The sequence below is a fragment of the Hemiscyllium ocellatum genome, chromosome 48 (genome assembly GCF_020745735.1).
Source record: "Hemiscyllium ocellatum isolate sHemOce1 chromosome 48, sHemOce1.pat.X.cur, whole genome shotgun sequence".
NCBI classification, from domain to species: Eukaryota; Metazoa; Chordata; class Chondrichthyes; order Orectolobiformes; family Hemiscylliidae; genus Hemiscyllium; species Hemiscyllium ocellatum.
In genome coordinates, this window is record NC_083448.1 from 13646193 (window position 1) to 13673002 (window position 26810).

The following is a 26810-nucleotide window of genomic DNA, read 5'->3' on the forward strand; positions in this document are numbered from 1 at the left end:
TAGGGTATTAGAGACAGAGTAAGCAGAGGGAAGGTGGGTATGGGTAGGATGCTCTTTGAAACATTGGTGTGGACTTGATGGGCTGATTGGCCTGCTTCCACACTGCAGGGATTGCTATGAAATCGTGTTGTACATATGAATGAGGAGTAACATTATGGCTGATCTGTTTATGTTCTGAATTCCACAATCATACCTCTCCCTGGGAACATTTTATTTCCTTTGGTGACAAGAATCTCTCTACCTTTACCTCAAATATACTCATTGACATCTCCTCCTCTGCCTGATGCAGATATCTCCAAAAACCCATGTCCTCATTTGTCCTGAAAGGGTGACTTCGAATTTTAAAAGTCCATCGGGATTCACTCACTAAAGGAAACATTCTTTCCACCTTGTCTCCACCATTCAGGCTCTTAAGAACTTCAGAGTCGAGAGTGTGGTGCTGAAAAAGCACAGCAGGTCAGGCAGCATCTGAGGAGCAGGAGAGTTGACGTTTTGGACATAAGCCCTTCATCAGAAATGTGTGTGTGGGCGCGTGGGGAGGGGGATTACTGTAAGGGGGATGAGAGATAATTAAGGGAGTTGGGCGAAAGGTAGCTGGGAAGGCGAAAGGTGGATGCATGTGGGGAGGAACAGTGATAGATTTGTGGGGAGGGTGGAAGGAAGATGGACAAGTAGGACAGGTCAAGGGGTCAGTGCCAGGTTGGATCTGGCACGAGGTGAGATAAGGAAACTGGTGAAGTCGACATTGATGCCATGTGGCTGAAGGGTCCCAAGGTGGGAGACGAGGTATTCTTCCTCCAGTCAAGTTATCCATCTCTCAATTCCAGTGAAACCAAACCTGGACTGCCCAATCATTTCTCAGAAGGCAATTTGCTTACGTAAGGTATCATTCAATTAGATTAGGTTCCCTACAGTGTGGACACAGGCCATTCAGCCCAATGAGTCCACAATGACCCTCTGAAGAGTAACCCAAACAGACCCATTCCCCAACCCTGTTTATATGCCTGACTATGGGCAATTTAGCATGCCCAATTCACCTGACCTGCACATCTTTGTGATTGTTGGAGGAAACCCACACAGACACAGGGAGAATGTGCAACTGCACATAGACCGCCACCTGAGGTGGGAATTGAACCCAGGTCCCTGGTGCTGTGAGGTCGCAGTGCTAACCACTGAGCCACCGTGCTGCTTAAGCTGTCTCCATCCCAATTCCAATATATTCAAATCCTTCATTTAGTGAGGAGATTAGAACAGCAGCATGCAAGATGTTATTGAGTAAAGGAGTTGGGATGTCATGTTGCGGCTGGACAGGACAGTGGTTTTTGGATTTTTGCACATTTTTGGATTGTGACAGGAAACTGGCGCACTTAGCAGAAACCCATGCTGATGTGAAAAGATGTGAATTTCCTATTCCTTGGATGCTGCCTGACCTGCTGTGCTTTAACCAGCAACACATTTTCAACAGGACAGTGGTTAGGCCACTTTTAAAAGATTACGTTCAGTTCAGGTCTCACTGTTATAAAATCAGAGAATGATAGAATTCCCATATGGAAACAAGCCATTCAGCCCAACACATCCACACTGACCCTTCGAAGAGCATTATACCCAGACTCATCCCTTCCCCTATCTCCATAACCTTGCATTTCCCGTGGATAATATACCTCACCTAAACATCTTTTAAAACTATGAGCAATTTAACATGGCCAATCCACCTCAGTTGCACATTTTTGGATTGTGACAGGAAACTGGCGCACCTAGCAGAAACCCATGCTGATGTGAAAAGATTTTGTAAAACTTGAAAGAGTGCGAAAATGATTTGCAAGGAAATTGCCAAGGTTGGATGGTCTGAGGTTTACGCAGAGACTGAGTAGGCTGGGTCTATTTTCCCTGCAGCGTCAGAGGCTGAGGGTAACCTTATAGTGATTTATAAAATCATGGATCGGATAAATAGACAAGATCTACTTCCCAGTGTAGGAGAATTGAAAACTGGGGGGCATCGGTATAGGGTGAGAGGGGAAAGAATTAAGAGGGACCTAAGGGACAGCTTTTTCACAGAGTGTGTGTGTCTATGGAATGAGCTGCCAGAGGAAGTAGTGGAGGCTAGTACAATTATAGCATTTAAATGGCATCTGGATGGGTTCATGAATAGGAAGGGTTGAGAGGGATATGGGCCAAATGGGACTAGGTTAATTTTGGATGTGTAGTTGGCATGGATGAGTTGGATAGAAGAGTCTGTTTCTGTGCTATACATCTCTATGATTTTATGACACCAATGCACAGCATAACTGAAGCATCACATTGTTGCTTTTATCAAAGAATGAACTGTGAATGTTGGGGAGATCTGAAACTTGAACAGAAACTGCTGGTGAAACTCAGCAGGTCTGGCAACATCTGGGGAGAGAAAACAGTTCAAGTTTTGAATCTGGTGACTGTTCATCACAACTGAGTCACTGGACTGGAAACATTATTCCTTACTTTTATGCTCAGTTCCTTTCATTGTAAAGGATCGCATCTCAATTCTTAATCACCTGCTGCATCTGCATTCTCACGTCTTGTGACTCATACTCTGGAACATCTAGATCCCTCCAGGAATAAATGTCTCTCATTTGAGGGTGTTCATTTATTCTCCCATCTGGACAGGATGCCAGGTTCAGGTTGACAATTCACTTAGCCATAGAACCCTGCGGATCTGAGTGGTGTCTCATGAAGTAATGAAAAACTCAGGCTTCATTGACTTGGTTCCTGATGTGGTCATTAAATCAAGGGCCCAGATTGTCTATATGAGGCTGTGGAAAAAACAACAGGACTACCACTCCTGATCGTGGAAATGATCTCAACAGTCACACCATTTGCTGAACAGACCACTGGTACATGTGGCATGCAGGGTTCAACTGAGCATGTGATGAGGGGGGAGTTGGGATTTGTCAGGTCACCCCACAACCTCCTACGCTTCAGTGCAAGAAATCTCCTGATAGAAGTCTCCTGATAACTCAAGCCTGTTTGTTAGAAAAACTCCCACATTGAAAAATTCCGGAAGAAAGGAGTAGAGGTTGGGGAATGAACCATTGCAACGTGGAAATCATGCAGCCCAGAAGGCGACACCCCGATGTTTTTTCTGATCCCAGCTTCCCGCACGCGGCCCATAGCCCTGCAGCTTCCAGCACTTCAGGTTCAGATCCAGGTATTTTTGAGGAGAGTTTTCGACCTCTACCTCCACCACTCCCTGCAGAGTAAAAGTTTTTCCTCACATCTCTAATCTTTCTGCCACTTAGCTTGAATCTATGACCTCTGCCAAGAGAAACAGGTTCCTCCTGTCGACTTCATCTGTCGCCCTCATAATTTTGTAGACCTCAATCCTGTCACCTCTCAGCCTTTGCTGTTAAAAGAAAAACAAGCCCCCCCCGCCCCCAATCAATAAATCCCCGTGGGCTACAATTCTCCAGCCCCAGCAACATTCTCACTAACTCTGCGCTGTGTCCAGAGGTCTGCCCTTCCTGTTCTGTGGTGACCAGAACTGCACACAATAGTTCAGTTGTGGCCTCAATTCAATAAAACAGTTTTAGTCTGGATTTTTGTTTTTGCTGTGGCCTTATTGCCTACTCAACATTGGAGAAATTGGGATTGTTGAAGAGAAGGTTGACAGGGCTTTGGATGGAGGTTAAATCATGAGGGAATTGGTCACAGTTAATGGGAGAAAAATTGTTCCCATTTACGGAAGGGTTGGGAACAATAGGACACAGATTTAATGCAATTGGTGAAAGAAGCAATGGAGACATTGAGAGAATTTCTTTTGCAATCTGGGCTTCACTATTTCTGAGTGTGGTGGAAGCAAGTTCAATTGAGAGAGAATTGGAATATCATCTGAAAAGGATGAGCGATGAGAATATGGCCACGGAAACGCCATTGCTTGTTCCTTCGGAGAGCTTGCACAGACACGTTGGAATGAATGGCCTCGTACTGTGTGCTATCGCAATTCTGCAAATCAGTAATGGCGGTTAATTTGGATTGGGTGACAGTGATTTGACTCACGAGCAATTTCACAGAGCAATCTCCACAATGTGGAAGCAGGCCATTCGGTCCATCGCGTGTACACCGATCCTCCGAAGAGCATCCCACCTGGACCCACCCCGTCCCTGTAACCATGCATTTCCCCATGACCAATCTACCTAACCTGCACATCTTTGGGCTGTGGGAGGAAACCGGAGCACCCAGAGGAGACTCACGGAGACGCGGAGAGAATGTGCAAACTGTACACACACAATTGCCTGCAGCTGGAATTGAACCCGGGTCCCTGGCACTGTGTTAATCACTGAGGCACCATGCTGTCCTTTGCACCACCACCACTGTGAATGAATAAGGAAGTGATTTGTTCTGGAAAATGGGGACCTTCCAGATTTCATTCCATTGTCCATGAGGAGTATTGAGAAACCTCCAAACGTCTTTCTTGGCCCCTCACACCCTGAAATTGATTGCGATATACTTTTTATTCGACGGCACACCCCCAGGGCACCAGCAATATCCCCTGGTTGAGCATGTGACCTTTTTGCCCCTCATTTCTTACCCCTCTTGCCCTTAGTGTGTCTTTCTTCGGTGATGAGATTTTTTTTGGATTGATGCAGATGGTCAATAACGTTGTGCAGTTTTCTGCTGTCCCTTGCTTCTTTATTTTTCCTGTGGGGCCCAAATTTACGCACATTGATTTTTCGAGTTCCATTGCGGTACATAATTCAAAAACCTGGAAGAGCTGCTGCCCATGGAGTTTTTTTTTAATGCCAGATTTGTTAATCACTCATGTCACCTCACTGTCACCAGTGCACACATACATAGCTGATAGATTTCTAGGTCAAGGTATCCAATCTGTTGGTGTTATTGATCAGATGTGGGGATCTCCAGGGGCATGCCAATAAATTCTGTATTCCTTATGCATTCATCTGGGGAAGCAGAACGATGGTCATGCATGCTGAAATGTTTCCTGTTTTTTTTGAGCTAGAAATTAAAGTTCTCGGATTGTCACTGAGGCTATGACGTCAAATGACATTGGCCCAGCTGAGCTTAGTTTCAGGAACTCAGATAACTATGAGCGTCGTAAACCATTCCCCCTAGGGTTACTCAAGAGTGTTTGAAAGCAAGAGATAAATTGCCATCTCATTTTGAAACATGATGTGCAGAGTGTTGCTTTATTGGGCAAATGTTGCCAACTAATTTTAGAAGATAACACTCATCTGCTGTCCCCCCGACACCCAGCCCGTTACTTCCATCACCACAGAATTCACAGTGTGATACACATTACAAGTTTTATACATGGGCTGTTCAGGCAGGAACAACACAATCTGTTGGCACTGTGAAGGGATGCATCACAGAGAGCATGATTATGCCACATTACTGTCTGCTCTTGGAAGTACCTTTCACAACTTCCCCACGTCCCCATCATTTGTCAAGTACGTATCAACCTCCATCCTAAAAGGGACTCTGCTTTCACTGCCCTTTGGGGAAGAGAATTCCAAAGACTCAGGACTCTTAGTCAGAAAAAATATTCTCCCTCTGTCTTTGTCTCTCTTTCTCTCTGTCCCCCTCTCTCTCTCTCTCTCTGTCTCTCTCGAATGAGTGGCCCTTAATGTTTAAATAGCAACCCCTCATTCAAGATTCTCTCACAGAAGAAAACATCCTCTACCCTCACTTTAAAAATGTGTTCAGGCAGTGGCACTGGGTAAACTACTCCACCCCAGGAAGTAATTCCCCATTTAAATATTTTCGGGGGATGTGGGCCACAGATTTGTTGATGGCTGGCCAAGCTGGAGAATTCTGTCAGCTAAAAGGTGGGGTGGGGGGTACAGAAGAGATTCGTGCTATTTTGTTCCAGCATTGTGAGTAAATCAAGCACAGCAGGAGTGCTCTCCTCATTCTCCACACCGTGTCCCAACACCCCCCAACATCCTCATTTCTCCACCCACCCAACCCATCCCAAGCTAATGTGCTTCTTGATTCCCAAAGCTGAGATGAGGCATGTTCCTCATCTCTCACTGCATTGCAGTCTGGTGCGCTCCTCAATCTCTGACCTCCTCCCACCACCTTTGTGATCGTTCTTCTCTCCGTCCCATCTCGAGGTACTCTCTCTCCCCTCCATTGGCGACTCCCTCTGTAACCCTCGGTCCATCTGACTGCAAGCTGTGCCCAATGCCACCCTGCTTCCCTCCTGTGAACACTGCAGCCCGAGTGTATATGGCAGGGAATCAAAGAGCATGTTTCTGTTCTGGAGACCAGTGGGAACAAGCTGGTTCTGTGTGTAGGTAAAAAACAATGACTGCACATGCTGGAAACCAGATTATGGATTAGAGTGGTGCTGGAAGACCACAGCAGTTCAGGCAGCACCCGAGAAGCAGTAAAATCGACGTTTCGGGCAAAAGCCCTTCATCAGGTTTTGTGTGTATTTAGGGGTTAACACTGTTTATATAATTTATCAATGTGGCAGAACTTCGACGCATTGTTTTCTTTTTGGCTGTGATGCATGGCCTATGAAAAATGCTGCAAAGAATATCTCACTATGAAAACTCTTCAATCAGCCTGTGGGGAAATTGTAAGCAAAGACGTCCATTAAGGTGTCAAATTGCTGTATCCAGCTACTGATAAAAGCAAAGTGATTCTGAATAACTCCCTTCAATCTATAAAACTGAACGCCTACAAGCAATTTATAATCCATTAAGTTGAACTGTCCCGGAAAGCCAGTGAATAGCTTGAACAGGTCAGTTCAGGTAATGTAGAAAAATGGTGTGTTTAACTCAGTTTCTCAACTCCCCCCACCACCACCCCTCCTCACACTGAGCAAGCTCTCAATTTTCCTGACGATTGCAAGAGGCAGTGAGCATGCAGAAGTGTGACTAGGAATCTGGTAGGAAGCTGATGAAGAGGTTGATAATTACTGTTCTATGAGGATTGACCTCACCAACCCCACAGGCACTCTGAGTACGGCTACCTTGAATCGGTGGGAAGCTCCCAGGATCTAGCTTCTGGATTTCACCAGCTTGTCAGACACGTGTCTTCAGAGACGGCTGCTGTGCACATGAGGTAGCATGCACAGTTGGCTTGACATGCTTACAACAAATAAGGCTCCTATTCATTATGGCCCCACTCCAACTGGCATTTTAATTACGACTGAACAAGCCATCAGCCTCAGTGTTGTTGATGGAAGTGTAATGGAGCTGCTGTGTGGCCATTATCCATCTGGGCGTTCTGTTCTCTTCAGTAAAGTAGTACCATTGTATTTCCAGATCATTGCTCTGAAACTTTACGACCTCTGAAACTGTAGCATCTGCAGTGGCTTGATTCTGTCGTTTAAAGGATTATGTACCTCATCACCACAGCCATTCTGTTGAAGAAAGAAGGGAAGACTTTTAAAAAAAAAGCAAAGTTGTAATGTAGACACATTTCGCAGATGATTTGGACACAGCAAGATCCCAGCATTGCCAAATGAATTAATAAATGTGGATGGAGCGAGGAATGCTGCTCAGGCCAGCAGGAAAACAGCTTGGTGTGTAATGCAATCTGTACCATCTCCCTGAACTGAGTCAGCATCATGTGTGCAATGTGGCATCCATGATAGTGCAGGCCCTGCTCCCCCAGTCTGCCAACATTGACTGACGTCTTCTGCATCACAGTCTACGTTGCACTTCCGTGTGACACTACTGCAAGAAAGATACAGGTCTTGGAGTCTGAAATTGGAAAAGCAATCGGTAGATCAGGAACACAGAGTCCGTGACAATCCTTTTCAGTTGCTAGGAAGCAAGTCTGCTGATTGTAAGTCAGGGATGTTCTCTCCTTCCTTCCTTTTGACTCTCCTTTAGTCAAAAGCATTTGTGATGAAGAGTGACGTCACTGGCTGAGGTCACCAGGAAGATCCCACTTCCTTGACTTCACCAGTTGCCTGAGGCCTGATGGTCCTCAGGTTAAACTCACCACCAGCTGTCTCTCTCTGATGAGAGCGCAGCCTGTCCGATGACTTTACCTCGTCAAAAATAATCTGTGTTTTTCAAAAATCGAACCTTTCATGCCTTTTGGGCAGTTCCAAAGAGCTCCGGCGCTGTTGCCATTTGTGGTGTGGATATGGTAGTAATGGAGGAAATACATCTTGTTAAACTGTTCACAGGAAGCTTTCACAGACAGGTGACCAAATAATCAGCTTTAGTGATGACTCATTGAGGAATGTACCTTTACTGAGACAAGTATCTGTGTGGATATTTTCGATAGATGTGTGTGTTCAGTCACTGTGTACACCAACATTTAAGTTATTAATAGTCAAAATATTTATGGTAACATGAAACCAATTGACAGTGATCTTTTTAATTGCGTACATGGTTCTGTGCAAAGTTTTGAAAGCATTGGAAAAATTAATGCTTCTCTCTGCATTGTTCCATTTCCTGATGCCCTTCACCGTCACTCAAGCAGGCTTTCTAATGTGCCAATCTCCTGTCAATGGTTCCGATTCTGGAGCCACACTATTTACGGTCGTCATTTGACCCTTACAAGTATTTAATGGGTGATGCAGAACCATTACTGAAGGTTTATTTCTGAGTGCAGTAACTGTGAATGCTTCGGAGCCTCAGCAAAATTCAGAGAGCAAAGCTGTGTGAAGCTGCAAGTACTTTAGCAAAAGAGAAGGTAGTAAAAATGGATGAATCAATGATGCACTCGATCAATCACACCTTTAGTGACAGAGGCTGAGTAATTTAATGATGAGAATGATCCAGTGCAGTGATCAATGAGTGTGTCATTTCCTTCCTGGAGCCATTGACCATCAAGATAATGTGACTGGGCTCTGTGAGGTTAAAGACTGGAGAGAGAGAGAGGCTGCATAATCTCAGGGCATTAAAACTGGAAATACTGGGGAAACAAAGTAGAATACGTCCTTTGGCTTTCACAAGTGTGATGTCCCGTGCTCTAATTTAAGTTACAATAAGGAGACTGAGGCGACTGTCTGTAGAGTTTGCACGTTCTCCCCGTGTCTGTGTGGGTTTCCTCCGGGAGCTCCAGTTTCCTCCCGTCCAAAGATGTGCGGGTCAGGTGAATTGGCCATGCTAAATTGCCCGTAATGTTAGGTAAGGGGTAAATGTAGGGGTATGGGTGGGTTGCGCTTCGGCGGGTCGGTGTGGACTTGTTGGGCCGAAGGGCCTGTTTCCACACTGTAAGTAATCTAATCATCTAATCTAAAAAAAAAGTACTGTTTTTTCATCTTTCAGAAGTTCCAATTTGGTGTACAATAGTGTTCAAAGCCCTTAATTAATTGATTGTGGGTTCAGACCTCCAGTACTTGGACTAATGCTGAGAGTTTTTTTTGTTGGTACATATGATCAAGGTGTCGCTGGCTAGGCCAGCATTTATTGCACATCCCTAATTACTAAGAGGAGACAAGAGTCAACCACATTGTAGGTCTGGAGTCACTTGTAGCCAGACCATGTAGGGACGGCAGTTTCTTCCCCTGAAGGGCATGAGTAAACCAGATTTTTTTTTCGAACAATCAACAGTGGATTCATGATCATCATTAAACTCTTAATGCTGTTGTAGGATTCAACCCCAAGTTCCCAGAACATTACCTGGGTCCCTGGAATAATAATTGTGCGATAATACCACGAACCTAGTGTCTCCCCTAAATATTTGAGAGAGTGTTGCATTGATAAGGGTGTCTTCAATCAAATGAAATTTAAGCCAAAACCCTCGCCAATCTATTTGGATGGCTTTTATGAGGGAGAGAAATCATTGATCTTCACAATTCTTCTATACCCAAGCCCCTTGCCCTGCTAACCACCTCCTCCTCCCCCTGACATCATCATCTGACTCTGAAGTGATTGTGATATGGCTATAGATCCAATGAAACATAACAAAGCATCCCAGAAGGAAGCCATTCAGCCCATCATTTGCAGTATTTCTTTCCAAGGAAAATCCAGTTCAGTCCTACCACTGCCCTCCCACCCAATTTATCCAGTTTCTTGTTAGGGAGGAAGTTCATCTCAAATTCTACTTGCTTATTGACCAGTTTTTCTGGTTCATTTTCCATTCAACTTAAATCAGGTTAAGTTGGTGCTGTCTGATCAAAGGTCCTTAATTTCTATTCATTCTTCATAAACCATCCATAATTTTTATACATATTGTTCAACGATGCTCAGCTGCCTTAGCTGTTTTAGATTCTGCTTTAGCTTCCCTGTAGTGTCTCATCCCTGGAGGTGTTCCAGTGAATGCCTGCGCTCTTTGCAAAGCCTTCTAGTTTTCAAAATATAAAACAAGGGTCACCGTGCAGTCAAATCGCTTCAGCTAGTTCGAACAAATCATCATCTTTGCTTTTGTAGTCCATGCCTCTCTTAATAAATCTTATCAGAATCTCAGGTTTCACTACGTTACAGCTGGCATATAAGGATGTCAGCCAACTGTACACAACTTGGTGTTCATATTCAGAAACCTGCTCCGTTTCTTCAATCTCACCCCAATGTCAATTTGACTTTTTTTGAGAGCCCTTCCTTTTTCCTTCAAAGTCTCCCTCCAAGGCATGGATTGTTCCAAAGTAGAACTTAATCACTGTTCCTTCACTGTCATCAGGTGAAATTGCTGCAACTCTTAGCACTGTGTGATAAGCTGACACAACATGAATTGTAATAGCTCTTGTAGGTGGCTCATCAGCACCTTGACAAGGACAATGAAGGATGGACAATAATTGATAGCCCAGAAAGCATCGCCCACATCCTGTGAAAGGATTTGCAAACAGATGATTGGACATGGACTCGAAAAGGAAAATTGAAGACTCCCAGGAAGGAGCAGGCAATGCTGTCTGTTTGGTTGCTGTGTCCCAAGGGCTGGCACAAGGCAGAATGGGCTGAACAGCTGCCTCCTGTGCACATCTCTCCGTCATGGAAGAGGTGCTCATAATTCACAATGCATCACTGAGGTTGGGATTTGGAAGGCTGTGGTGGAGAGCAAATGCAGAAAGAGCCAAACACTTGACAGTATTTTGTTGACTTGGACTGCAGCAAGTGGCAGAACAGGATGAGTGACCAAATGACCCTGTCTTGTCCCTGTCACGTGTCTGTTCATGTAAGTTACTGCATTGTGCCACTTGAGACCTCAGGTTGTTCTGGATGGCCTGTTATGAAAGGTGTTCTGCACCTTCCTGAATGCTGTGAATCGAAATTGCTTTCTTGGATGTGGCCCTCAAGTCAGGTTGATGAACAGTCCCGGAGCAAATGAAATTCTCAAATACGAGATGCTTCAAACCTCGTGTTCCTATTCGTAACCTATTTATTGCAGACACAAGTAAACCATGACTTTATTTATGACTTATTATAATTATGGAACAGTTTCAAATCTATTCATTTCTTTGGTTTAACAGTATCGTACTTGGCAACAAAACATGGAATCAAAACTGATCTCTAACAGCAGTGGTCAAATTAAATAATAATCAGCATCTCCACTTCAAAAGCACTTTGTTGGCTGTGAAGGCAGCCTGAGGTGATGAAAACACTATTTGAATGCAATTTTTCCATTTATTTTTAAGCAGTGGCTTTTCTTCCATTATAACCCTCACATCTCAGGCTGGCCGAGCAACCAGAAAAGCAATTGGCGTGTAAGCTTTCATAACAAAGGGGCTGTGGGATAAGATTGAGGAACGTCCATTGCAATTGTTTGAGGGGGAGGGGGTGGTGGGTGCTTGCTGAGACCACAGCTGGGTCACAGCACCATTCTTTTACTGTCGCTCGGCCAGAATCGACAAACTCCCTTCTGAAAAGGACTGTGGCTGTCCCAAAACTGCAGTTCAGGAAGGCAGTTCACGACCGCCAACTCAAGGACGATTCTGGTGAGTGTCGGAGGGTGCAGTCGAAACTGGCCTGGCCAGCACTGCCCACGATCCATGAACGAATTAAGCGCAAGTGGTCAGTTGTGAGATGATTGCAGTACAACAGGTGGGATTGGGGAGAGTGCATCTGCTGCTTAAGGTGGGAGTTTTCTCACCTCCTGTGTGGTATGGACGAGGTTCTGCAAGTGCAGGAGGAAACTGTCCAATCCATTTTGACAGCATTGGCTTTTGGAAGAGCCCTCAGCCATTTATGTCTCTGGTGTTTGGCAGATGAAATCTGAGTGGAGAACCCTAACCCCCTCCAAATTTCCATATTTTTGTCCCTGTTAGCATGGTGCAAATAATCTGGGCATCTTGTCCTGCCCTGATCCAGTTGGGGAGCATTACGTTCGGTGGCAATGACTTTGGTGATGTCTTCATTTGCCACAGATTTTTCCCACAGTGCTGCAGGTTGACAAAAGAGAAATGCCCAGAATGCAATGGGTGCTAGAGTTTGCAACCAAATATCCCAGACGTGGAGTTCATGAAGGTAGCTAACTACAAACTCTAGCAACCTGTGGATTGAAATTTTTAGTAGAGGGGAGGAGCTATACCCAGGCTGATGTCTTTGATTGGGATGGGTTGCATATGTTGACCTGAATTCGGTGCTCAAAAATGGGGCCAGTTTTGCACTTGCTTGCGATTTTAGGCTGTGTGACTCGCTAAACCCCAAATCCACCTGACTTTCCCAATTGTCCCTTTGAGCAGATAGCAAAGATGTTCTCCACCCATCAACCCATGATGGAGGAAGAGGAAAGGAAGTGGGATTGGACCCAATTGGGTTTCTGATTTGTCCCGTGTTGAATGGTGTTAGCAGTGATTTCAAGCCTCACTATGTTGGATAGAGGCACTGTGACAAATCAGGTGAACCTCATGTCGGTGATGTGGATTCCTGGGTGGGTCAGCCAAAGCCACATTGTGAAAAAAGTTGTGTTCCTGAAAACCTCAGCTGGAGAGCTTTGATGTAGCAGAACAGGCTGAATTGACACCACTATAATTAACAGTACTGTTTTCACCAACACCATCCTGGTCACCTTCACTAACCTCCCCATTGCAGTAGCTGTCAAGTGTAGACTGGGTGCTTTTCCACCAGATGAGTCAGGTTAGATGGAGTGATTGGATTCTGATCATTGTTATAAATTGGTCAGATTCTCACTGGGAGGAAGAAAGGGATATGATTGCACATTTTAAAATTGCAAGGGGACTTATGAATATCAGCATGTTGGACCTTGTCCAGAATTTGGGCTTCTCTTGTAGGGGAACTTGCTTAAAATTGGTCAGCTGAAATTAAATTTCCTTCAAGTTTTCACCAGGTGGAGTAGGATCCTTTGAGGGGAAAGTGAAAGTAGTTGGATTGATTCATGCAAATGAAAATTTAATTGCTTCATTGTTAAATAAGCAGTTTGAGGTAACATTGGAGTGTATTTGGCATTGTCTGGGAGGAAAAGATAACATTGATGGCAAAAGCTCTCCACCAATGCAGGTGTTCTATTTTCACTTCTGAGTCTGCAACAACCAGGTGGTTGGTTATTGATTTCTCCGATTTGTCAATCAGTCCATTATCACTGGACGGTGTAACAGTCATCAGCCTTTCCATCATTTAATCCCACCTGCCTTCCATCCTAAGGACAAAACTTTGCTGGGGTCCATTCTTCCCCTTTGCCCTGTTTCTGTTCTTTCTCAAAACAGGTCTAACTTTTTAACGATAAGTCACTGCCGGATCTGCTGAGTACTCGGGACATCTTTGGTTTATCTGCTTGGTACATATTGGGGAGTGAGGGTATGGTTAGCTCAGTTGGCTGGCTGACTGTTTTGTGACAGCAACAGCATGGGTTCAAATCCTGTACTGACCAAGGTCAACACAAAGTTGCACCTTCCCATTGTTGCCCCTTGCGTGATGGGTGGTGACCCTCAGGTGAAGCGCACCGCCTCTCATCTCTTTCCAATGAGGGGATAGCCCAGTGGTCCTCGGGGTGAATGGTGATCTTACCTGCTCAATAGAGAGTGCTTTTTGTTAGGTATTCTCCAAATGGTAATTGTGTATAAAGCAATTTGTGATTCAATGCACGCCAGTCACTCAGGCACATCACCCATTGACTCCCTTCCCATAATCCAAAATAGTAACTTAGAAGTCAATCTGGGGGGATTAAATTAAGAGAAAGTGAGGACTGCAGATGCTGGAGATCAGAGTCGAAGACTGCGATGCTGGAAAAGCACAGAAGGTCAGGCAGCATCTGAGGAGCAGGAGAATCGACGTTTCAGGCAAAAGCCCTTCATCAGGAATCAAAAAAAAATAGCACAAGATATCTTGACCTTGTTGTTGCTTTGAAAAGTCAGCCAAAAGAAGAATTACAGGTCTGAAACTCTTCTTCACGGTCAAGAATAAAGCACTTGTATGATTCAGTCAGTAATTAATCCGCAAAATATGGGTCAAGTGACCACCCTCCCATGTGACGGCCAATCCATTAAACCCACCTCCTTTAAAATGAACGTCCGATGTACCTCCCAGGTGTTTGAACTGACCATGAGGGGGAAGGAATCACCTTTCTCACTGGATGGCATGGTTTGTTGCTGATCCTTGCCAGGTTGGTCAGCGAGTTCTACAGCATGGAAACAGACCCATCGGCCCAACCGGTCCATGCTGGACAGAATCCCAAACTCCACTAGTCCCACCTGCCTGCACCTGGCCCAAACCTTTCCAGTTCACCTACTTATTAAAGTGTCTTCTCAATGTTGTAACTGTGCCACGTGCAAAAAAAGTTGTAAATATTTCCAGTTGAGATGCATTTCACATTCTTTCGCATGTAACAAGCCACACACCATATTCGGCCTCATCTAACTTGACGCACTACACGAGAATCTGAGACAATCTGACTCCCACACCCGCCTTGGTCATCTTTATTCTGAAGTTGGCCACTAGGTAATTCACTAGGCATATGTGTGTCACAGACAGGTGACAATTTTGCATGATCTCCAACCTGACCGACAGCACTTAAGCTTTTGTTTGGGCTAAAATCAGTGATATTCCAAGCAACCCTTGCCATTATTGCTTTGGTGGAACACAGCCCAACTCAAATCTTGAAAATTAGACTTCTGGTTTTCCAACTCAAGTCCCCTTGTTGGGGAAAGCATGACAACGAAAATAGTTGACCCATCCTTTACAGTTTTTAGTTTATTTTCTTAAGAACATCATGAGCAGAGTCTTATATTTACATCATCAAATACCAAAGCACAGAAAATCAGAAGGATGTCAAATCTCTGAAGTTTAGCAGTTGTGATTTATTTTAATGGCCACAGATAGTTCAGAGTTGTATGTTTTTTAGTTAAAACTCAGCGAGGACCATTTGTCTTAAACCTCCTTTGTCTTTTTGTTCTTCCAGACTGGAGCATTTCACCCCCAAGAGTCAATCAACCGACGAGGTCTCTTTCTATGGTGAGTGAGGTGGTTCAAGATGTATGTTCGGTATAGCCGAGCGAGCCACTGTGCTAATGACGTTCCGACTCATAGCTGGTTCCAAGTTGCTGGACTCCGGTTCCTCCTGTCGAGGGGTCTCGTACCGCTTGTGTATATGAAGAGTCTGATGTGCTTTGCAGTACCCAACCAGTGGCTGATCGTAGTTGTAAAAGGCTGTGATGTTCATGGGCAGTGCAGTCTGTTAGGGAAGAGAACACAAGAGCATGTTAGTTTCATCACATTCCATCTTAGAAGTGAGATGTTGTTTCATGCTTCAGATTATTTCTATATCTGTAACCGGGGAAGGAGAATGATACAGAAGAGAAGGAGGCCATTTGGCCCATCACATTTGTGTCAGTCCTCCGATAGGATGACCCAGTTAATATCATTCTTCTGATAATTCAAGACCAACAACATCCATGGGGTGACAATCCCAGTTTTTTTAAACTCTCTGATCACTGCTAGTTCCAAACATTTGAAGAAAGGAGACATGCTAACCTTCACGTGTTTAGTATAATGAAAATTTCTGTACCCAGTGAGCACAAATTTTAGTTCAGGAGAGTGGACAGGTTGTTTCGAATGAATGAATTCACGCAGATAGCTTGTGAATGTACCTGTCCAGGGAGACTGATAGTGCTCAGAAATGGGATTTATAAATGAGCGGTGAACTACAAGGAAAGGCTTGCATTTATGTCACATCTTTCATGACCCCAGGATGTCCAGTTGAAGTACATCAGAAGCCTGGTCACTGTTCTAAAATCTGAGGTGTGGCAGCCAATTTGCACCCACAGTGAATTTTACCCAGCAACAGCCAACGCTGTGCTGCCAGAAAACATCAATGGAACAGATTATGTGGTCTAACCCTGACCTCATGGCTTTTTATGGGCTTGCTGTGAATTTCACTTCAAAAACATTTCATTGTCACTGAGGTTCTTCAGATTGTCCTGAGGCTGTGATGTTAGAGTCAGACAGCACGGACACAGACTCTTCTGTCCAGCCAGTTCATGCTGACCATAATCCCAAACTAAACTAGCTCCATCTGCGTGCGCTCCAAACTTTTCTTATTCATGTACTTATCTCCATGACTTTTCAACGTTGTAACTGTATCTGCATGCACTACTTCCTCTGGAAGTTCACTCCACACATGAACCACTCTCTGGAAAAGAAAATTGCCCCTCGTGTCTTTTTAAAATCTTTCTCCTTTCACCTTAGGATATATCCCCTCTTCTTGATATCCCCCACGCGAGGGAACAGACAGCTGCCATTCACCTTATCTATAACCCCTATGATTTTATAAACCTCTATAAGGCGCATCATTGGAAATTGTTATTAAATTGTTTTCTTCAGTATTGGAGAGGTTTCACTCAGAACCTTTAGAATACTTGGGTCAACAGTAAATTGAAGGCAGGTCAGGGCCATGGAGAGAGAGGGAGTATGCTCATAGTGCTCATTGCTAGGGGCAACAGGTCATTGTCCAAGGAGGATGTGAAATGGCTCTAATTGGCAGATGTCTCATGTCAAATTCCTTTGTTCCAATTTTATTACTCGCCTTGTATGTTGACTGGTAGAGTGAAATGATTAAACCTTGAGTGCCTCCTCAGGTCTGACCTCTCCTTTCACAAAATCCTCCCTCAAGGGTGTATGCTGTTGGCCAGGCCATTCCAAACTGACCTCCTCTCAGTCTCCCCCTCAATGGTCTCCCATGGCTAATGGCTCCATATCGCCCACATCTATCTCCCCCTTCCTGCCCATCCACTCCCTTTCTCTAACCATTTCCTCCACTCTCTTTGTTATGGACCAGACCAAATCCCCTCAAAATGTATTAAGAAGGTAGCCTAGATCCTAACTTTTCTTCATTTGAAGGTAAATGTAAGGTTCCAGGTGCAATTTGATTGGTCAAACTACTCAATGTTAAGCCAAACACAATTTATATAACAAAATACGACAAAAAAAAAATTTGTTTAGGTGTAACTCGATTGGAAAACTTAACACAATAATAGATGAGTAATCTACTAAACAGTAACTGTTCCAAAATAACATGCCATAAATACACCCTTGGCAAAAGGCAAATTTAAAAAAACAAATTGTCTCGAATGCAACTCAGGAGGGAAACTACATCAAGAGAAAACTCTGGGAGAGAGTGTAGCAGTGGAGATGCATTGCAACAACAGATCCAGCAAGAACTGCTATTGAAAACTAAAAAAACTAAAAATCCTCATTCTTTGAGATTTGACCACACCCATTCAGGCTGCCTCTATTGTTCCAACTTCAAAGAAATCCAAGAACTCACAAACTGTTTACTTTGACACAAATTGCTCGGCACCTCTGCTTCAATGTTTATCTGAAAAGATACAGGAAAAAATAGTCCCTTTAAGCCATAGTACCATCACACCTTCTACCTCCCCCCCCAACCCTATCTCCAAGCACGTTGATGTTTTCTATTCACCCAGAAACTTTTTATGATGTTTGGTGAATCCAGAAAGGGGGCAGAAAATAACAGGCATGATTGTTGGGGGGAGGGTTGAGGTGGTGAGGTGAGTGTTGACAGGGAGCGTGTTTGACTGGGTAGCAGTGGTCTGGAAAGGGGCCAGGAAACATAAGAACGGCCCATAACTTACTTTCTCTCTGTCTCCCTCTCTGTCTGGTCCGGGGCACACACTGAGGCGAAGGGGCTATTGATGTAATCTTATAAGCAAACCCGTGACAATATTTCAAAACAGTTCACCTTTTGATTTTCATTTTCTTAGTTCTGTCATGGAACCTATGAGTAGGGGCAAGTCCATCATTAGCTGCCTGTCTGTAATTTCCATCATGAACTGAGAGACTTGTTTCGGAGGGATTGATATGTCATTCACATTGCTGTGGTTCTGGAGTCACGTGTAGGCTAGACCGGATCAAGGTAGCAGATTTCCTTCCCTGAAGGGCATTATTGGAACTAAGTCTGTCAGAAGGTCAGCCATGGTCTTATTGAATGGTGGAGCAGGCTTGAGGGGCCAGATGGTTGACACCTGCTCTCAATTCTTATATTCTTGTGTATAACAAACAACAGTCACCATTCCTGAATCGAGCTTCATATTCCAGAATCATTGATAATTTATAATTATTAGCTATTGATTGAACACAAGTTCTACCAGCTGCCATTTTATCAATTTAACCATAACAGGAGATGATATTAACTGCTTTAAAGCCCTGCTCAACTCTGTCAAAAAAAAAACAAGATGTGGAGGTGCTGGTGTTCGACTCCCTGTTGGACTATAACCTGGTGTTGTGTGAAACAAAAAGCAAGTGTTTGTGATCTCTACCAGCTGCCATGGTGGGATTTCAACACGTTCCTGAGCTGCTGCTGTGCGAGCCCAGTGATGTTCCCATTATACCTCCATATTGCCTTCCCACCCACCCCACTCACCCACCTCCCCCATTATTTCTGGGTGTGAATGTGATAACTGGGTCAGAGGGAGAAGTCTGGCATTCTACTGTGCTGAAGAAAAGGCTTCGGAGGCTGCAATTGCACAACACATTCCAGACAGGACAGGGAGCCACGAGAATTTTATCCCATGTCGGGGTGGGGTGGGGGCGTTGATGGGTTGGGGAGTCAGTGGGTGGAGGGGAGGAGGGACACGCAATTTTTATTGTGATCCTTGACAAGAGGTGACGGCAAAGACAGAAGAGAATTTCCATGGGAGGTTATGACAGGACGAATGACAAGACAAACAAGGCAGGGGACAGTGGAGAGTCTCAGCAGGTCTGTGAAACAAAATACAGAGTTAACATTTCAGGTCTGCTATGTCTTGTCAACTGGCGAGTCAGGTAAAGACATACACAAATGGTGCCTTTTATATACCCAGCATCCTTCACTGCAAAGTGCTTTGGGTTTTGATTTAAAAAAAATTAAACTTCTATGTATCTCTCTCGGAATCACTGAATTACACTTCAATAACAATATACTCCTTCAGCGTAATCTGGCAATTAATGATGTTTTATGAGCTATTAATCTTTTATTGCTAATCTAAGCATTCATGCTTATCATCTAGTGTCTGTCATCTTTAATTAGACATGCCAACTGATTTTTCAATTAAAATATAATTGACGTTTGAGTTTTAATTGCAATTTTACTTTGTTTATCAATTTAAGCGTAACAGGAGATAAAAGAATCAGACCTTGTTGTATTCAAAGAGGGAATATGATGATATGAACAGCTTAAAAGTCTTATTTAGCTCTGTTGAGAAAAAAGGAGCCAAGTATTTCTGTGGTCTCACCCATCCCTATCTGTAAAACCTACTCCATCCCTTCACTCTGATGACGTACTCTAATTCTGCTTTTTCGGACCATCCTCTGCTATTTTGGTTCCAACTCCACTTTTGTTTTGTTCTGCCTTGAGTTGCCAACGTCACAAACTTTGCAATGTTCTCCTTAACCCTCCCTGACTGTTGACGTTACACCCTCCTCTGTGAAGATGCACCTTGAAAGCTAACTCTCCCAGCAAGCACTGACACCTCCTTATATGGTTTGACGTCAAATTCTGTTCGACAATGTGCCCGCAAAGCACCTTGGGATGTTTCTTTGCATTGTAGGTTCCACATAAATGCAATTTTTTGTGGTTGGTGCACTCTGTCTTGGGATAGTACTAAAAGCAGGCGGACTTAATCTAACACAACAAAATAAAAACTACGGATGCCGGAAATGAGAAACAAAAGCAGAAATCACCGGAAAAGCTCAGCGAGTGTGAAGAGAAATCAGAGTTCAAGTTTCGGGTCCAGTGACCCTTCCTCAGAACTGAATTTAATCTCACGGTCATTCTGTTTCCCTGTCCAGACTACAGATGCATTCCAGTAATTAGATTAGATTAGATTACTTAGTGTGGAAACAGGCCCTTCGGCCCAACAGGTCCACACTGACCCTCCGAAGAGCAACCCTACTTTTACCCCTTCACCTAACACTACAGGTAATTTAGCCTGGCCAATTTACCTAACCTGCACATTTTTGGACTGTGGGAGGAAACGGGAGCACCCAGAGGAACCCCACGCAGACACTGGGAGAATGTGCAAACCCCACACAGACAGGTGCCTGAGACGGGAATTGAACCCAGGTCTCTGGTGCTGTGAGGCAGCAGTGTTAACCACTGAGCCACCGTGCCATCCATAATGGAAATCAAAACATCAGGCAGATTGGATTGCAGGAAGTTTCCTTCTCCCCAGGAGACTCTCCTTCCTTGTTCCTCTTCCCCTTCCCCTTTCGTTGTAACCTTATGGCCTGGAAAAATATGAATTTTATGAAAGAAATTTTCAAAGAACATCTCTTTCTTGAGTGCGTCTGTTTGAGCTCGTTGCACCTGATTAGAATGCCATTTGCTGAACACTTCTCTGCATTGTTGGAGGCAGACCAGGCAATTAGGAAGGCAGATGGCACATTTGCAACTATTACAATGTGTTGGAGTCGAGGCATGAGGGAGTTGTGCTGAAACTGAATAGGAATTTGATAAGACCACACCTGGGTTGGAGTGATGGAGATAGACCAAACTTGATTTGAGTTGATGTATTGTTGTCACCTGTACCTCGGTCTGGTGAAAAGTTTTGTTTTGCTGTGCAGTGTAAGCAGATCATCACATGAAAAGATCATAGAGTGACAGAACAGAGTGAGGAATACCAAAGTACGGCTGTAGAGAAGGTGCACAAAAACCAAGATCAACATTAAATTTGAAATTTGGGAGGTCCATTCAGATGTCAGTATTTTTAAGTGATCTTATTAGAGCAAAAATCTCTTCATATTGGTCATGTCAAGCCCTCTGACAGGGTGTTTATCTCGGCTTGGGAGTCCCAAAACAAGGGTCATCATCTCAGAATGACGGCTCATTCATTCCAGATTGAGGTGAAAAGAATCTTTTTCACTCAGAGGGTGATGAATATAAGGAATTCTCTATCCCTGACAGCAGTGGATGCCCAGTCATTGAGTACATTCAAATCGGAGATTAATGGATTTTTGCGCACCGAAGAAATCAAGGAATCAGAATTGGGTGGACAAGTGGAGTTGAGGTAAAAGATCAGTCATTGTCATATTGATTGGCAGAGCAGGTTGGAATGGCTGCATCATGTGCTCCCACTTGTATTTCCCAGGTTGTCAGCATTTATACAGCTCCCTTGGAAATGGTGCAATTGATTCAAATTCAATCACTGCTTGTGGTCATATCATCACTGTTCCAATGCCCCTTTATGTCTTCTCCTCTCCCTCCAATATTGCTTTACATCGAGCCTCTGTAAGGCTCTCAACAATGACCCTTCGATAACATTGAACTGATCAGTGTCAGTCCATCAACTGTGCAGAAGTTGTGTGCAACTCCAAAAATATTATTCTCCACATGGTGGGTGGCATGGTGACTCAGTGGTTAGCACTGCTGTCTCACAGCGCTCGGGACCTGGGTTCAATTCCCACCTCGGGCAACTGCCTGTGTGGAGTTTGCACGTTCTCCCCGTGTCTGCGTGGGTTTCCTCTGGGTGCTCCCGTTTCCTCCCACAATCACAAAGATTGTGCAGGTCAGGTAAATTGGCCATGGTAAATTGCCATAGTGTTAGGTGTAGGGGAATGGGTCTGGGTGGGTTGCTCTTCGGAGGGTCGGTGTGGACTTGTTGGGCCGAAGGGTCTGTTGTCACACTGTAGGGAATCTAATCTAATCATAACCCCACAGATGCTGATAGACGTGTTCAGTCCCACAAACAGCTTCTGTCCCTGTAACAGTGATAACAACCTTTTTGCTCTTTATTCTCTCAACCTTTTCAACATTTTCAATCCTCTCCTTAGCTTTCCCTGCCTCAGATGTTTGTTAAAATCTAATTATGGTGACACTTTCCAATCTTTCATTTCACCTCAGTGAATCCACAGCCTCAGTTCTGATATCTCCTCTGACGATAGGCTTCAAACACCCCCACCCCACCAAACTGCGCATAGCTTTTTAACTGACCTTGTGGGCTGTGGAATAAGGTTTTCATTATGTACTTGAACAGGTATCGATGCTTCAAACTGCACCAGAGCGATACTTGCACGAGTTAACAAAAGTTGAGATTTGCTAACATTTTGAAAAAGAGGGAGCCAAACACTAATTTTGTTTGTCCTTACCACAAACTCTGTCACAAGAAATTAAGTGGAAGCTCAATAAAGTTCAAAAGAGATGTGAGGGGTAGGCTTTTTAACACTGAATGGTGGAAGAGGCAGATACGATAGGATGTTCAAGAGACTTTTAGGTAAACACATGAATATATATGGAATGGAGGGATATAGACTAAGGGCAGGCAGAAGGGATTAGTTTAATGTGGTGTCATGTTTGGCATAAAATCATGGACTAAAGGACCCATTCCTGTGCTATATAGTTCTATGTTGTATGTTCCATGTTCTAAGATAGGAGCTGTGAAGGATTAATGGCCATGACAATGGATTGTGCTGGCAAATTGGATCTTGCAGGATCTGGGTAGCTAAGGCATCTTGCTCATGCCTAATTATTAAGAGTCAGCCACATTGCTGTGGGTCTGGAGTTCCATGTGGTCCAGACCAGGTAATGATCGATGATTTCCTTCCCCTCAACTAATGACCTAGTTAGGTTTTTACAACAATTAACACTAGTTACATGATTAACATTAGATTTGCTTTCAACTCCAGAGTTTTACAGAATTCAAATTTCCCCACCTACCACGGTGGGATTCTGACCCAGTCTCCAGGATGTGAACTCAGGGTTGTGGATTGTTAACCCATGACATTCCCACCATGCCACTACCTCCCCTCGCGTGATAGCATAGTGGTGCTGAGGCAGAGCTGTATTTTGGATGTGATGCTTCGCCGAGATGAGGACTGCGTTCTCAGCCAATGAGAAACAAGGTGCTTGTCCTGATGCTGTGTGTTAGGTCACCTCCCAACCAAGGGAACACAAACAGGTCATGCAGGTCAAAGTTGTTTGTGGGAACTTGCTATGCACACAATTTCCCCACATTCCAACACTGCTCAAGTGGGTTGATTTGTGACAAAGCTGGTCCTTTTTTTCTAAAAGCTGATCCTTTTCTCAAGGATACTGTGTCCTTGGTCTTTTTTCAGAGGGGACGTGAACAACTCAAGCTCTGAATCAACTGGTTTGGTACAGAGATGGAAGGGTATTAGGAGGCCTTTTTGTTTATACGTAAACAGATTAGACTTTCGGCCAAAGCTTTTATGTTTTAGGAGTGACCCGTATAATGAAAGGGGAGTGGTCAGTCTTAAAAACTGAAGTCTTGTTAGTCAGCCAGTGCAGCAGGAGTTGTGTTTGAAACAGGCTGCTGAACTCTCTCTCCTTCTGCCCTTCTAACTTCAACCTGTAAGTCTTTGTTTAATTTTTACTCTGTTTAAGGGGTTTGTTTATTGGCACTGTTGTGTATTTTCAGAACAGCATGATAAGTCTAGTTTGGATAGACTGAGTTCTGTAGGTATTCTTTATTCAGTTCTTTGTGTTTCATTCAGTGAATTTTGTGAATAAATTTTTGTCTGTTTTAAAACCTAGTAGTCAACCTCGTTAACTTACTCTGGGTAACTTTCACTGTACACCGACCGAAACAAATTGCAAAGTTACAGTCTGGGCTGCCTGCTTAAGAATGTTTTGAGTGGTTTGGCCTAGTCCAAATTGGTGCCACTGCACTTTTGAGAAGCCTGGTTGTTTGCAAAACTCCACGTGAATGTCATGACAGTGACAACAATTTCAAGGTTCTTCGCCTGATCAAGCAGTCTGCGACACTTGGTTACTCATCAAAGGTGTTGCAAGTCCTACTTTATTGGAAGTCAATTTCCCTGCCATGTCCCCTGTTCAAGCCAAGACGACTCCAACCAGGAGAAACATTAAGCTGCTCATTGTCTCTGATGTTACGTTACGTTGCATCGAGGCTCTTGAGTCTTTCTGCAGTGGCTGAGTTTCTCTATTCGGCCGCAGTGTGTAAACTGGAGAAGCACTGGTAGGCAAGTGGAGATAAGTCACCTTCACTTCCTGAGTCTGCAACATCCGAAATACATTGCACGACAAGACTGGAAAGGTTACAGAAGCAGAAACAGCTCTTATTTTAAAGTAAATCCTGTTTTGATCCATTCAGCATTGCTGCAAGATTTACAGTATGCTCCATGGGACTCCTTGGTTACCATTTCAAAAAAATATCATAAATCAAACCATGTTCCTCAGGGACGTGTGGATGTGAAATATTGTGAAGATGCTCAATTTCAATTAGCTACGAGTCAGCACGTTAAGCTAAATATGACAGCACTCTAAAATTGGTTATGTTCTTCACAAGTGTATTTTAATAATTGGTTTAAGAGTATAAGAAATGCTCACTCGGGAATGGAAATGAATGCTGAAATAATTCAATTAAGTAAAATCTCTCTAACAGTTTAAAATATGCCTGTAAAGATGAATTCCAACCTACAAATCAAGCACAATTCCAGGTGAATTTGCTGTACAAAGCTTCAGTGTTAGACTATGACAGCAAGTCACTGCAGTGTTATTGACCAAACCAACATTTCTCAAAATAAATCAAGGAGATAACCCAGCCCCTTTTAACTCAGCTTTAAGTCAAATGTAAGATGCTGTGTTTCATTTGTGATTTGATTGGTCCACCACTAGGCTTTAAGCAAAGCATACTTTATCCTTAGAACACAGTAGTAATACAAACGAAGAAAGAAGAAATAGCATAACTTAAACTCTATTGAAGTAATTAGTAACTTATTTTAACTACTACTCATTGACTGTTCCCCATTAGAGCAACATTCCACTGACGCACCCTTGGTAAAGGCAAATTCAGCAAAACAGAGCTTTCTCACATGCTATCTCTGCTCCAGACCAGAAGGAAGGAACACTGTAACAAACAATCCAGCAGCAGAGAGCTTCTTTACTGCAGTAAAGAGAGAGCTGTATCCATCAGCTTCAACAGCCAAGTCCAAATCGCAACTGAAAGCATAACTAATATCCTGGCTCTGTGTGAGCCTGACTGAACTCCACACCAAACACTCAGGGATCTCAAAGTTACTGACTGCTTCTGAAGCAGATCTTCTGGTACCACAATGGAAAACCTCTCTCAAAGAGATACAGCACAGGACAAATCTCTGTTAAAGATGCAGTGCCATTACAGCTGTGATAAGTTTTGTTGGAAAAAGCTCAGTGCTGTCTCAGGCGTTCCCAGATGTGCCATCTCAGAGAGGAGAAGATGCACTCCTGCCTCAGACAGTTCCCATGCTATTGTCCAAATGGACTTTGACTCAAACTATTATCAGTGGTTTGGCCACACAGAACTTAAGTATAGCTGAAGAAAGACATGTTTGCCAAGGCTCTGCGTCATTTTCTCATCTTGCACTCATTTAATGCAATGTTTCAATGACCGGGAATCCAGGACAGTCTCGCGATAAAGGCTAGGCCTTTAAGGATAGAGATGAGGAGAAATCTCTTCATCCCGGGACCGGTGAGCCTGTGGAATTCTCTGCCACAGAAAGCGTTTGAGGCCAAAACATTGATGGAGTTCCAGCAGGATGTGGATATAGTTCCCAGGACTAAAGGAATCAAAGGTTATGGAATGAAAGTGTGACTAAGGTATTGCGTAGGGTAATTGACCAAGATCGTACTGAACAGTGGAGCAGGCTCAGAGGGACAAATGCCCTAATGCTGCACTTAGTTTCTATGTTTCTAATGAACATTTTTGATCTCCTTATTGAGTGAAGAAACGTAAATATGTTGGAGGTGATTCAGAGGAGGTTAACTGGATTGACACCTGGAATGGAGAAAACTGGAATGGACTGCAGATGCTGAAGAGTCAAAGTCGAAAAGTATGTGCTGGAAAAGCACAACGAGTTAGGGCAGCATCAGAGGAGCAGGAGAGTTGACGTTGTGTGCATGAGTCCTTCATCAGGAAATCAGGGTGTTTTGCCTGAAACGTGGACTCTGCTGCTTCTTGGAGGTTGCCTGACCTGCTGTCCTTTTCCAGGGCCACACTTTTCAACTCCGACACCGGGAACGGGCAAGTGATCTGGGAGGAGAGATGAGTCAAGCTCGTCTTGTTTCCAACAATTGGGAGGTGATCTTGTTGAAACATTGAAGATCCTGGGGAGAGTTGAGGGGCATTGATCCTAAGACGGTGTTTCCTCCTTGAGAGAGATTCGAAAAAGAGGACTCAGTTCAAAAATAAGGGTCCCCCAGTTAGGATGGAGATGTGGAGGTCTCTTTTTGTTTTCCTCTTAGAGGGCCCTTGGTCTGTAGAACACTTGCTCAAAGAGTAGCAGAGGCTGGGCTGCTGAATACATTTAAGTCCGAGTTTGATTGAGATTGACAGGGGAATCATAGGGTTCGGGGGAATGGGATAGACAGGAGAGTGGGAGTTGAAGCTGCAATTAAATCAGGCATGATTTTATCAAAGGACAGAGCAAATTTGAGGGGCTGAACATCCGACTGCTGCTCAGAATTTGTACATTCTCACTGACAAGGGATTTGCAACACTGCTGACA

General features: G+C 44.0%; 1 protein-coding gene across 1 annotated transcript in view; it reads right to left on the reverse strand.

Moving 5' to 3' along the window:
* Positions 1-15151: 15151 nt before the first annotated feature.
* LOC132836925 (leucine-rich repeat transmembrane neuronal protein 4) overlaps positions 15152-26810 on the reverse strand; it is a 191869-nt gene continuing 180210 nt past the window's right edge. The window contains exon 3 of the mRNA XM_060856499.1: positions 15152-15525. Coding sequence (XP_060712482.1) covers positions 15301-15525 — 225 coding nt within the window. The 3' untranslated portion in view covers positions 15152-15300. The remainder of the gene's footprint in view (positions 15526-26810) is intronic.